Source organism: Centruroides vittatus, unplaced genomic scaffold (genome assembly GCF_030686945.1).
Source record: "Centruroides vittatus isolate TY-2023 unplaced genomic scaffold, ASM3068694v2 scaffold_1047, whole genome shotgun sequence".
Taxonomy (NCBI): Eukaryota; Metazoa; Arthropoda; class Arachnida; order Scorpiones; family Buthidae; genus Centruroides; species Centruroides vittatus.
The window spans coordinates 853,689-867,988 of record NW_027122669.1 but is presented as its reverse complement, the minus strand read 5'-3'; the positions used below and the strand labels follow the sequence as shown (position 1 = coordinate 867,988).

The window sequence follows — 14,300 nt, the reverse complement described above, 5'->3', positions numbered from 1 at the left end:
TATAACATTACTTAAGAAATATTTTTTATTTCATTCTATCAAAGATATATATCTACAAAAATCTACAAACCTGTTCTCGACAGCTCCTCATATATATATTTTCAATCATATCAACTGAAATACACAATAATGATACCGGCGTAGAATGTAAAATACATTCAAAACTTAATATTTTTTGTTTTTATGTTACTGTTTCACTTTTTGTCTAGTAGTATTTTAATCATAAACCAATGTAAATGATTAAAAAAGTTGTTTCAATTGATGAACGATGTTTCTCTTAATCCATTCTTCGCTAAGTTAATTGGAACTCTACTGTTTCAATATAACAAAATGGACGATACTTGTACAAACTCTGGTCCTGAGTGTACACCATATACAAATAAAGGAAGGAAATTTCATCTCATTTCATCTCATTTGGCTGACGTCAGAATGGTAACAAATTCTGAAACAGAGGAAGTAACGTTTAAATTAGGTTCTATCATTGGTTCTACAGGATGTTCCATAATTCGCGCACCATATGAAAATAGGCAAACCAGGTTTTTGCCTCCGAATCGGTACTGTCTGCAATTGCATGTCAGGTCATAATCCGTAATTCATGCACCATAGGCAAACTTTTGCCTTCTTGCACCTTTAGTGTCTGCAAGTGCACGTCAGTTGTAACCGGTAACAAATTGAAACGTGTGAAATTATTTGATCACTGGTCTGAATTTGTGTGTGCAACAAGATGGCAATCACATTGAACATGCCATCTGAACAGTGCTGGATTAAGCTTCTAACGGGCCCTAGACAAAATTTAAATTGGAACACCATTTAAATAAATTGTTTCTAAAGAAAACTGAAATAATGTCACTTAAAATTATTGCTATTGGTTAATCCGGCACTGCATCTGAACACCTATTTTGTTATGGTGTATTGCTTATGGGACACACTGTAGGATATTGAAATGATAAGATTAGTTTTTAGAATGATAAAATAAAGAAATTAAATTTTGAAAACCTTTGTTTACCATCGTAATTAACAAGACCGTCTCCATCTAAGTCAGCTTCTTTGATCATGTCTTCTACTTCTTCATCTGTTAGTTTCTCCCCCAAGTTTGTCATTACGTGTCTTAATTCCGTTGCACTGATGAAACCGTCCCCATTTTTATCAAAAACACTAAAAGCTTCTTTTAGTTCTTCTTCGCTGTCGGTATCTTTCATTTTTTTAGACATCATATATAAAAATTCGTCAAATTCTATAGTTCCGTTACCTGCAAGAAAATAAATAAAATTGCAATATTTACCAAACCGTAGGCGTAATAATACCTGCAATGAGCATAATTGTGGCTAGTACAATAGCTAGCCACACATCAAGCCATTTATCCTATCGGCACTAAGACGACCTTTTAATCATACCCATTGTGGGTTTGGCAGGTCCAAATGTGGCAGCCGAGTGGTGAAAGATAGAGTCCAAAAAAATCCCGTTAAGATTCCTGAACAATTCCTTCAAGATTCGATCCTGGGTATTTTAGATCGACAGAAGGATGCCTTAAACAATAAATATATAATAAAAAACTTTGTGAAGTGGCGTGGGCTGGCACCTTAGGGTAGCCCTATTAGCCCAATAGATGGGTTGGTTTTATTAGCCCATTTATGGGCTAATAAAACCAAACCATCAATTGGAAATAAAACCCAATAGATGGGTTTATTAGCCCAATAGATGTTGTGGGTTTGCATCTAGCCAACAGGCTGGCCGCTCTGAGTTTTCTGGGTTTTCTTTGTGTTAGTAATACCTAAATGGGGCCAATTTCCCTTAAGTCCTCCCGGGAGGACTTTCTAAAGCAATCCGTTGAGAGGCCCTCTGTAGATCGCCCTCGTGTCGCGGTGCCATATAAAAAAATATAGTCATACATTGGTGTTGTAAGTTGTGTGTCCCATGTTTCCACTTTGCAGTAGATGGCATCACTGATTGCTCGCAAATGTTCTGGTTTTTAGACTAATTTTTGGAAAACCTCTTTGCCAATCACACAATATCTCATGAAATCTCGCCTGCTAGGTCTCTGGATATCACTCTTCCAGATTTTGGGGGTCATTTCCAGCATTTGCTGTAACTTTTCGATTCGGTTTATTTTGGTTACAGCAACGTGACACGTGAAGGATCTGCCAAGGGGAATACCTCTCAGGAGGATTTTTGTGAAAAACTGGCCCCTATTTAGATGTTACTAGCATGAAACTCCATGTGATCAGCCCATTGGCGAGGCACTAACCCACTACCAACTACTTCATTGGTTTTATCCACTTGGCTACTGATGGGCATAAGTTTTCGGACACCCTGTATAAGTTATGCCAAAGAATGATTTCTTTTAGTGTCGATCTAAATTTTTACCAAATTAGTCAATTGACGAGAGAGAAAAATATTGAAAAATTTTGAAGTGGGACGTAAAAACAACCACTTCAATTTTCGTGTCAGAATTTTAAAGAATTCAACATCTACTTCCATATTTACTATCATGACAATTAAGATATTATAAATAGCTTTAAGAAACACATACATTTGAAGAAGACTAATCAGTTAAATCTTAAAATATGAAGATTAGTCATTCTTTTTTTTACTTTCCATCATAAGGGCACTAAGAGAGCCTTATTTTCAAGTCCATCGTGGCTATCTAGACCCACTATCGGGCTGTCGGGTGTATTTTAAAGGAATATATGTAAATAATGTTCACACTATAAATGTAATGTAAATTATATTTCAAAATATAAGATTTCAAGACTTTAGGCTGCAGTTTAAGGGTTTGAGACATGGTTTTAAAGTTTTAAATTCTTAACTGTATAATGAAGGTTGAATCGTTAATAAATTACAGTATTAAATATAACTCAATCCTTTATATTTTGTTAGAAAAATCAGTGTTTTAAAGGGGGGAAAAACGAGAAATTTACCATCTTGATCGACAATATGCACCATGTTCCTTAGTTCCATTTCAGTTGGTCTTTGCCCCAAAGATCTCATGACAACTCCTAATTCTGCAGCAGTTATCATTCCATCAGAATCCTTATCGAACAACATAAATGCCTCTTTGAATTCTGTAAAAATAAACAAATAAATAAATTCTTTGTTTAATTAACGAATTGCAATGTAAAGATTACGTTCAAGATGCTTTTATAAAACCGATAACTTTGGAGTTGGAGGAATGGTAACTATGAATAGCTTTAGATTACCATTATATTCTACTGAAGTATGGTTTAATGACCCGTATTAAAGCAAATTTAATGGCTTAATCTTTAATATTAGTGCTATAATGATTGAATCTTCTATACTAAAGTGCTTCAATGACTGGATTTGAAAGATTCAGCCATTGAAGAACTAGGGTAATTAGAGAGCCATGAAGGCCATTTGGCTCGACTCTCAGAAATAAGCTAGTGTTTGGGGAGTTTAATGGCCAGAGGCTCTAACCTGCAACCTCATAACAAAGAGGCCCTAAGCTGTACCTCAAAGCCTCTTGCTACATGGTTGCAGCTTACGCTCTCACGCAGTTAAACGTAATTCATTATTGTTTGATGAGAGGAAAGAGTCTCATGATAAAGCCCACAAGTGTATATTCGGATTTGCAAAGGGGTCCCAAAATTTAGGACTTTATGCATACGAGAGTGATAAAAATTAGTGTTTTTCTTCGGTAAGCAATAAAAGAAATCTGTTCTTGTTTGTTCTATTGGTTTTATTTAATATTTCTATGGTTTTCGAAGGAGAGTGGATTTCATATTTATGTCTTGTCCGTGCTCCGAGTCATTCATATGTACGGTAACTTATTCCACATACATTTTAACGCACGAAAATTAGATATTTTGTGTATAAAATAAGATTTCGATAAGTTTTAAACACTTTAAACAGAGTTTAGAAGGAAAAAAAACTCAGAATTCCTTTCAAAGAAACAACATGTAAGAGTCCAATTACCCTATTTCAGTTTCTCGTCTCGCTTTTTTATCCCCTTCACGAAAATAACATAACTAGATTAATTTTAGACACAGTTTTTGGACGAAAGGACCTGCAATATGTAATGATATTTTATAATTAGCCTAAATAACTTACCGCTTTAAAAAACTAATTTATAAAAAATATATATTTACATCTGTTGTGTTACTGTGTTACTATATTTAACAATCCAGTCTCTTCAGAACGTCACTAGAGAATGATCAATATTTTTGTGCTTTATCGATAAATCGTCTAAATTTAAAATATTAACGTTACTCGGAGTGGAGCCGAATGTATGCAAATGAGACAAATAACATTACTTAAGTTTAATGTCACTTCTTTACTTCTCCGTGAATACCGAGTCAAAATTCTTGATGCCTCCTCGACAGAAATCAGTGGCGTAGCTACGGTTCTCCGGGCCCGGTGAGGAACCAGATTTGTGGCCCCCGAAAAATTTTTCGGGTCTTTTTTCTTGTGATTTTGGAGCCCTCGTGAACCTACCGCTTTCCAGGGGCCCGGTGAGGACCGCACCTACCGCACCCCCCTAGCTACGCCACTGACAGAAATGATTTGATTTTGATGGAATAAGGCAACAAAACACGAGGGCAATCTGCCTCCAGAAAGAACTTTTTATGGGACTACTACTATTTAGGTGTTAGACACATGATATAGAAAACTTGGCACTCGTTTAGGTTTCTTTAAAGACCATCTTTATAAACCTCTCTACCCTGTGGTCACTTAGAGGGTCTTCTGGCAAGCACATTATGGTTCGGCTAGGCCCACAACGGTGGTGGATAGGACACTTGTTTAAGTGTTAGATACTTGAAGAAAACCGGAAAACTCCACGTAACCCGGTTCAGTACGGTTCACTATGCAACACACCGGAAACAAAAGCGAACCGTTGTGTTTGAGGCCCGTAACGTTTTTGTAAACACCCCACCTCCTCGCATCGTAACGATAACCTGCGTAACCAACCACCCACATCCGCGTTACGTAACTTAAAGAGCGAGTCCCTAATAGTAGTATAATACAGTAAAACCTGTCAAAAACGGAACCCGCGGAGGATCCAAGATGGCAATCCAAATAAGTAATCAATTACTGATTTTTTTATGGCAAAGAAACGTAATTTTTTGGCTTCCTACAACGTAATTAACAAGAAAATCTTTCCATTTTGATAGATAAAAGAATTTTCGGGGAGTTGCAAAGCATTGCAAGTACAGAGCATATTCTAGGAAATATCGCGTTTCGCTCGATTGGCAACTGTCAGCATGCCAGTTCTTGATGGTTATTACATTTGGGCTAAATTTACCATTTCCTGGGTTAGAAGAAGAGACAGTAAAAAGCGTTATTAGAACAATCTCGGCCATCTGTTTCGCTGCTATTGACCGAAGCCAAGAACTTACGATGTTCCTCCTCCATTTTTTTTTATTTTTCTACTACATTTGAAAGCTTACTTACCAGCGACTTGTTCTTCTGTCAAACCGTATTCCGTCTGTATAAAGAAAAAAATAATGAATTTTTTAAGAATTTCGTTGCTTAATAATATTAAAAATTATACAGTAAAACCTCCTCAAAACGGAAATCTGTCAATTCCGGTTTAGACAGGTTTTACTGTAATTTAAAATTCAATAGTTTTAACACTTAAATAACATAGAAGGGGGGTCTAAGTTGAAAAAATCTTTAATCCTAATGACCCACGAAGGCCCGAAAAAAGGCCCTGTCAGTTCCCACGGGGCGTAAAGTCCAAAAAAAGAAAACAGTTAAAAATTAGAAAAACTGGGAGAATAGGGTCTTTCGTATGTGAACTTTTTGTGTTTTCTGTATTTTTCTGGTATACAAACACAACAGAAGCCATTGACAGAACTTATTTGTACTTTAGAATGACAATACAAATAAAATTTGATAAAGAAAATACAAATCAGAAGCTGTTGACAGATAATTGTTTTTTTGTATTTTCTGTGTTTTTTTCTGAACTACACGACAGGAAATGTTGATAGAATTTTTGTATTTTTATTAATATATAGAAATACAAAACAGAAGGATCTCTATAGATATAACAGACAAATCTTAAAAGATATTATCAGTACTCTTGTGGAGGAGGAGTGATAAATTCCTCACATAGGGGTGAATGGCCTCATAATTACATTATATATAGAAATTCTTTGAATTTGCATGAAATTGTTTGCTACTATTCTTGAATTTCGACTTCCGTACTGTTTCTAGTGGCAAAAAATCTACTAAATTTGGCTCGATAATTGCAATTAACTGCCCAATTTCATTCGTAAAGTGTAGAAATTTGAGTTAAAACTATATGCAATTTCTTTATTTTGTATGAAAAAATCCATGTTTTAAGCTTCAGAAGAATGATAATCGTGCATTTTTCTTTTCTTTTTTTTTCTTTTTTAAAGAAAAAGAGTAATATTATTTTGGGAAGTTGGATTAATTCTTGGCAGTTATTCACATCACTTGTCACTAGAGTTCATTGATTTCAATTCCCGAGAAGAGAAGCTTACGTTAAAACGGGGTTTTCGAGAATTGATAAAGCGTATTTTCAAGCGATTTTATTCAAAAAATACGAATAATTCCATAAGAAATTAATTAAATTAATAATATTTAGCCCATACTTAAGTAGTTTAGATACACCCTTGAATTTGAAGGAAGTCCGTAGATAAGGATCTACAGGCTTTCTCCATCGTAAAATAAGGCTTTCGGGAGCCTGAAATTCTAAGAGGTTTGTAGCTTTATGAAACCTTTCTGTATATTAAAGAGTCTATAATTAATGGGCTGCAATTTTCAAATTACAAGATTAACGAAAGACAGAAGCACTCTCGGCTTTATAATTACCGGTTCTTTCAATAGATCGACTTATAGTTCTCATACAATTGTGCAATGCACGTATTTGTATCTTGTATATTTGATTTTTGTGTATTTCTATGTGGGTAATCTTGATTTGTATACATTGATTGATCCTATGCTTCTATAGTTAGGCTGATTACATTGTATTGGATTGATTGGAATAAGACAACGCAACCTATGGGCAATCTGCCAAGAGGAGAATGCTCCCGGAAAGACTTCCTATGGGAAACTGGCACCTATTTATACATGAAGAAAACTCAGAAAACCCCAGGTAAGTTAGCGAGGTTCGAACCCGCGATCGACTACCAGTGTTCTACGGTATTATCCACTCGGTTACCTCCAGTTAAGAGCCCATCAATGAGTGGCTGACACCACTGAACAATGGTAATTGATCCCAGCTTAGTTGGCCAGGAACGTTGCCAAGGATCTTTGTCGCCTAAATAATGGCCAGTTTCCCACGACAAAATCCTTTCGGAAGGCACCCTCCTTGGCAAATAGTCTTCGTGTTACGTCACCTTATAAACAAAGAGAAAACATTCAATACAAACAACGTAGCATAATATAAGTGCAATGCTACGAACATAGAAATACAGCCGAAGACACTTCGCTACGAGTATAATAAGATTAATTCACTGGTTCTGGTTACTACTTTTTTGTAAAATTAGTAATACAGACAAGAAGCTTCTTAATGTATATTTACATGAAACTACATCACAGCTTCCATACTATAAATTTAAATCGAGTAATTTACTCACCTTTAATGCTGTGAATTTATACAGACTTTGCTCAACAATATGTTGAAAAAACCAAGATAATTTACAATTGATCATAATTATTTTTAACACCAGAAAATGGATAACTCTGTTTACAATAAGACTCTTTGTAGGGAAAATATTTGTTTTTCTACAAATGAAAAATAAAACTAAGTGAATCATTCTTAAAATAAACATAAATTTCCTAACAACCAAACTAAACCATATCTCTCTTGTAAAACAAAGACATAAACAACACTCAATGCCACTTGTAGAAGTGGAAGAGAGAAATTCAGTGATTACACTCCATTTTTCTGAATTAAAATCAATATTTTTAAAGTATTTTAGCTTGAATGTTGTTATTTTATATCTGCATCTTCATTAGTAAGTCATGAATGCTACTTTATGTACAGAAGAGCATAGAGGAACATTGCATTGTTTCTATGTTTGCAATGTGCAGAATACAAGAGATCCTTCCTCCTACACTAAATAATAATGGGCAATGTAAACTATCTCTGAGAATGGAATGAGACCCTAAGCTACAGCTTAAACATAAATCTACCTCTGAGTGTCACCTCTCTAAGGTGTAAGTATCATTATCTATTGTGTAATGATATCATCACTTCCTTCAAGTTATAATGAGAAGTATCATCACCCCATCTAAATATAACAGGAGCTCTCATTACCTTTCCTAAGTATAACAGGAAGCATCACCATTTTTTTTTATTTTTAAGATATAAGGAGATGTATCCAGTTATATCTAACTTTCTCTTACAGTTTATGGAAGAAAACTGAAGAATATCATCAATAACTTGTCACATGCCATATGATAAGATAGGAAGATGAAGTGTTTCATCTTCATAACAATTTACAGAAGCCGATAAGATAATTAAGGATCCTTGAATTTGAGACAGTATTTGCATGAATATTTTATATTAATACAATAATATTTAATATACAATTTAAGAAAAAAAAAAGAAAAAAAGCTACTTTTAATAAAAATAAATTATTTAACAAACAGCTTACATGTGCAAAGACATTGCCAAAATGGTGTCAAAATATGATTATTTATTGGCAATAAAATATGCTATAAATATAACAATTATGCAAGCATTATTTTGCTTTATAAACTCACAAAAATAGCATATAGAATAGAAATTCATAATTATTATCCTCATTTCCAGGGAAAAACACTCATCCTCTTCCTCATTTCTCTTCTTAAGTTTCTCAAGATGAAGAATTAAAGTTTTTCCTCATCGTCTTTCCATAATTACTCATCTCAAAATGAGGAATTAAGAATTCTTCCTCATTTTCTTTCTATAATTACGGCCTGTTACGTTATAGGTTGGGACACAACAAATCTAACACTAGTCCTTATTATGGATAAACGGGGAATGACTTGGCTGAAAGCATTTATAACCGATGCAACCTGGAATAAAGGCCACCTGTAAACAACGGCCACAATTTCCGATCCTGTCAGTGGCCGTTGCTCGGAGATTCGACTATATTAATGCACAAAATGCCGTATTGAAGGAGTATTTCCGAGAACGTAATCTCAATTTATGACGCTAAACTAATGGGAAATGATGGCTCGCTTTACGACGACCGTTAATCCGATAAAATAATTAAAATAATTTTTCTATATTTCTAAAAATTAAAATATAGAATACAGTCTCCGAGTTAAAATAATTAAACATAATTCTTTATTAATCTATCTCCGTTTTAAGATCTTTCGTAAACCGTCGTAAAGCGAGCCGCCATTTTCCACAAACTCGATGTCATAAATTGAAGTTACGTACGTTATTGGAAAATACAATAACTAAATGGAAAATAAAGATAGAGAACTTTATACAGTTATAACAGACAAATTATACCGGTTATAAAGCGGTAGATTGTATAATCGCGGTCGTAAAGCGGGGGTTTGCTGCGTTTCGAAAAATCATAATGGTGAAGTGATGCCACAGAATTTCGTACTGATAAGTATACTTTGACATACTTATACACCATATATTGAGTAAATTCTTCGTCTGGTGTCTGGCTCCTAAATAGAGGGGCCAATTCCCCGTAGAAAGTCCACTCGGACAGAGGCGCGTTATCCTACGAGCAAAAAAGGGAAATTGTCTGGAGGACCCACCAACGGCAGGCCCAAAACCAATCTTTTAAGAAAATATTCCCCTCTTAAAAATGCTCGAAGTCAACACTGATCCCTAATTCAAATTTGCAAAGCTATAACGCTCCACTGCACCCAGAGAGGTACAGTACCACTACCTCGATGTGTTGCGTGCCTTATTCCGTCAATATGGAAACATTCAACCTTACGATCTCAATTTTAAATTATGTAAATATTAAAAAAAAACCATACATTTTAATTATTATTTTAATCGTACTTAGAATTAATTTTCATACAAAGAGTATAAAATCAGGTTTACGTGAAGTATCGAGCCATATTTAGAAAACAAATTGGCAGAAACCAATTTCTAAGCGCAGTAAGAAGGGCAAAACTCTTTTAAAAAGTAATAAAAGAATATAAAATTCTGTTTTAAATTTACTAAAATATTCATTTTAAACTTTAAAACTAATTATTAAACGTTAGGACCACGCCAATTTTTAAATACGAGGATATTCACTCCATCTGAAACTTGATAACTTCACTTTAAACAGATGATTTGGGCAAGTAATTATGATCTAGTTTGTTTATGTCTCTACTATTTATAGACCTACAACTTTCATTTTATCCTATAAGGATAGTTAGAGTGGCACACGAGTCATACAATCGAAATACATGCAAAAAATTAGCACGAATGCCGCCATTTTGACCCCGCAAACGTGTAGTTCAATGGGATTTTCGTGTACCTTTCCGGATCGATATTCGATTTAATTCACTACATTTTTTTAAAAAATGTATTGAAAATGGAACGCTAATAATACAGAAAGTGGAAAAATACATAGTTTGACCCTTATACTTCGATGAATTTTATAAACAAACGAACGATCTGTATCGATCGTCCTATTTTCTAAGCGAGTAGCATGTATCATCAATTGACCTTGATGGAAGATACGATGAAGCGCATGATACGAACCTACTTCAAAGTAATTATTGTGGACTGACAACTTGAATATAATAAAAGAGTTCTGTTTGCTTTACTGTTCTGCCTGTCGATTAAATTTCACGTGTTTCGGTTACACAGTCTGAGTCTTTGCAGATTTGATGAATGCTTTTCGATTGTGCTGTAAGATGATTTTATTAAGAATGATAGATTGCGCGGAATGCCCACAACATCAGTTGTTCCTCACCCCTCTGTTTGCCCCATTCCGTCTTAAAATGCTGTTTCTTCCGTGTTTACATATCTTATCACTCCTGCCTCTCTATTGTAGTGCTTACTCCCGATCTCATTCCCTTTAATCGGGGTGAAAAGTGTAGTGTGGTTCCCCGTGTGTCTCTTATCAAAAGCCTCATATAAAGTTGACCATGACCTCTTCGGATACAACGTTTTTGCCATTACTCCGAGGGTCAACGGTAATTTAATGTTTTCTTTAGTTTCTCATTGAGAGGTGGCTTGGACACGTAAGTAGAATGCCACAGGAAATACTTGGATCCAAAGTCCCAATGGATTCAGACTCCAGATCACGTGGAAGGCCAAGAATCAAATAAATGAATCGCATCCGGAAACTTGTTTGACACGACTTGGGATTCCAGCTGTACTTGCCGAAAGGAGGTGCCTCCCGGGTGGACTTTCTACGGAAAACTGGCCCCTATTTAGGTGTTACTAACGTGAAGAAAATCCGGAAAACTCCACTTGCAAACCCACGATGCATTTTCTGATGTATCAGAGAAAGGGCACAGTGGAGTGTTATCTTACAGGCAAGTTGCCTACCAGTCTGCCCACTCTACACTGAAGTAGGATGTGAGGCAAATGAAAGTAGTTCTTCTACAAAAACAAAATTAATAACTTTCACTGTTAAATTTTTGGTTAAGATAGCCAAAGAGAAAGTAGGATACAACAATGTAAGCTTGACTCGTCCTCATGTTTGTAGCATTGCTCTTGCAGTGCTCTGAAAGCACTGCAAGAGCACTTCAAGGGTATGGTGGGCAGTAGTTTATACAGTAGTTTCCTGATTAGGTCTTGAAGGCCTAATCGGACCAAACCTCTAAACAACGGCCGCTGACGAAAACGTGAAAAATGGACGTTATTCGCAGGTGGCCACTGTTTGCGGGTTATTTTTGTTTGCGTAGATTTCCACGAATGTATAGTCTAAATCTCTATAAACGGCGTCCATTTTTATTTGCAAATGGCCGCTGTTTACAGGTGCTCGTTAAGTCGAGATGTATTGATCAGCAAATTTATTGAATGATTCGACATTTTTGCGTTAAAAACTGTGTAAAAATTAGCAAGTAAATATATAATTATCATCAAAATAGTTTTAATAAATACAGGTTCTAACAGAAGGCTCGATATCTTGCTTTCTTCTTGATATTCGTGATAATGATCTTGTTATCCTGATGAAAGTCCTTAATCTCCTAATGAACATAAGGATTACACAATTTTCTATACAAATTATATTTTATAAATACAAAGTTCTGATACCCTGATACTTTCTAATAAATACACCATGATCCTGATATCTACCACGACGTTAAGATATGTTTAGTATTCTTGATAAATTGCTGATATTTATCAGGAACACTAATGGATTCTGATATCCTGTCTTGAAGGATACCGCGATTCTTTTTATAAACAGAATATTCCGATAATACTGATATCCTAGTGTCTTGATGGATATCGAGATAATGATATTCATTCTGATATTCACCTGAATCATGACAGCTTGCATTATACAGTTTTCCATTTATCAGTATGACAGGATATTCATTAGGAATTATCGGGTATTGTCGGGATATCATTTTTATAAACAGTATTTTCTCGATGATGCATCCCACTTTCTAATTTTTCAGGACGTTTTACTCAAAATATTTACAGAAAATTTACTAAAATTTGCTTTCTTAGATAAAGAGAAACTCTTAAACTTTCTTCTAATCTGAAAATATTTTCCAAGTAATTGATTTTTATTTATTTATTTAAAGTAAACGATTTCATTCCTCGAACTTAAGGCTCATACAAGAATAGAGTTGGATGATGTCGGAGCTTTCTTCAACGAAATCTTACGTCATTTCATTTGATGTTTTTAAATGTTGTATTTTTTGTAGAAAAGCGGCGATTCCGTTACCTCTAAAATCTATTTTGGTCCATCGCCTTCCACCCCCATCCATCACCAAAATAGTTCAAGGCAAACGAAGGAGACAAACTCTCTGCGAACTTTGTCGTATTGCACTCAATGACGCATCGCATCGTACGGATGATAAAACTTTATTTATTGCCATACTTTAAATCAACAAGTAATGCCAGAAAAGTATTAGATCACTGTAGGATGGTGCTCCACGCTACGATTGCACCACAATAATGGGATGGGCACATATTTGGATGCTCTCCACACGATCCAACACTATAGACACACACCGAATAATTACATTAGTCTGTAGAGGCACGCATAAAATCTAAATAATACATCATACTAGTCTATAGGCTCGTACAGGGGCACATACTACCATCCAACAATACTAAATCACGCTAGTGTATAGAGGTAATATAATGCAAATAATACACCAAAGTAGCCTGTATACCATCCAAATAATACACTCGTATATTGGTAAACTCTAGCACACTATCCTATATAGGTAATACTACAGTGCTCCACACTATCCTACATACAATGATCTACTCTATACAACAAATAACGCACCCACTCTCCTGTCTCGTGGAGTGTGTGAGAATAAACTTATTCTTTATCGCTATCAATGAATGTTCTCACCATTAATTTAACCCGCACTCGACGTACAACCATCGTATAACCTGTAAAAAGTTACGTTAAACCAGGTAACGCCACGATGGAAATTGGCGTGACCGACGATTTAACGGCACTTGGTCAAACACCGAGTTCGGAAAAAGTCAATAGAACTAACTTCTAAATTATATAACTGCCCACACGCATGTTTTTGTAGGGAAGAAGACCATAAAAACGAAATTATTCCGTGGCCATTTACGTCAGAACCCACGAAAAATCAAAGTGCAGGCGACTGCGAGTCGCTTTACGTAAACAAAATGTAACAAGTTAACAGTTTGTCGATCAGTCAATACAAGGAAAAGTTATCGACTCGACACAGGAGAAGGCCAAGTAAATGAGAAATTGTTCGAGTTTTCGCGTGTAAAAAATCAATCGAATGGCGGAGAAAACTTCGAAAACTCTTTGAGGAACCCGATTCGAGTTTTCTTGGTAAAAAAATCGAAATTTCTTTTTTGTTTCTTTTCCTCCAGAAGTGCGGAAATTAACGTTACGCAGAGATCTAACGGAGTTGCGTTTCTTAAACATTAATTATTCTATCGATTTAAGTGGTTAAATCGGTTTGGAATGAAGAAATTCGAGAGCGCAACAGATGAGAAAAGGGAGAAAAATCGAGGAAAGTCGGATGAAAGGGGTGAAAGTGGTTGAGTGTTGAGTGTGGAATATAGGAAATGGACAACTCACCATGTTTGCTGTTGGAGTAAGTTGAATCGGGAGCGAAACAAACTAACGATGGGGTTGCCAGGAAGGGAAACACATTGGAAAACAATTCAGTCGACGGCGGGGGTGAAGTCGACTTCGGCGACACTCACTCCAATTACGATACTAGCCGGCAGTTTGCGGTGG

At 35.5% G+C, this 14,300-nt stretch overlaps 1 protein-coding gene across 1 annotated transcript; it reads right to left on the bottom strand.

Annotated features, from left to right (window-relative positions):
• Window positions 1–7: 7 nt before the first annotated feature.
• On the bottom strand, window positions 8–14,275 carry LOC136986478 (calmodulin-like). Its single transcript, XM_067284016.1, has 5 exons — window positions 14,139–14,275; window positions 5,407–5,440; window positions 2,919–3,062; window positions 1,007–1,249; window positions 8–442 (listed from the first exon to the last, which is right to left on the bottom strand). Exons 1-5 carry the CDS (start codon window positions 14,139–14,141, stop codon window positions 411–413), a joined length of 456 nt encoding a protein of 151 aa, XP_067140117.1. The 5' UTR covers window positions 14,142–14,275; the 3' UTR covers window positions 8–410.
• Between the last annotated feature and the right edge of the window lie 25 nt (window positions 14,276–14,300).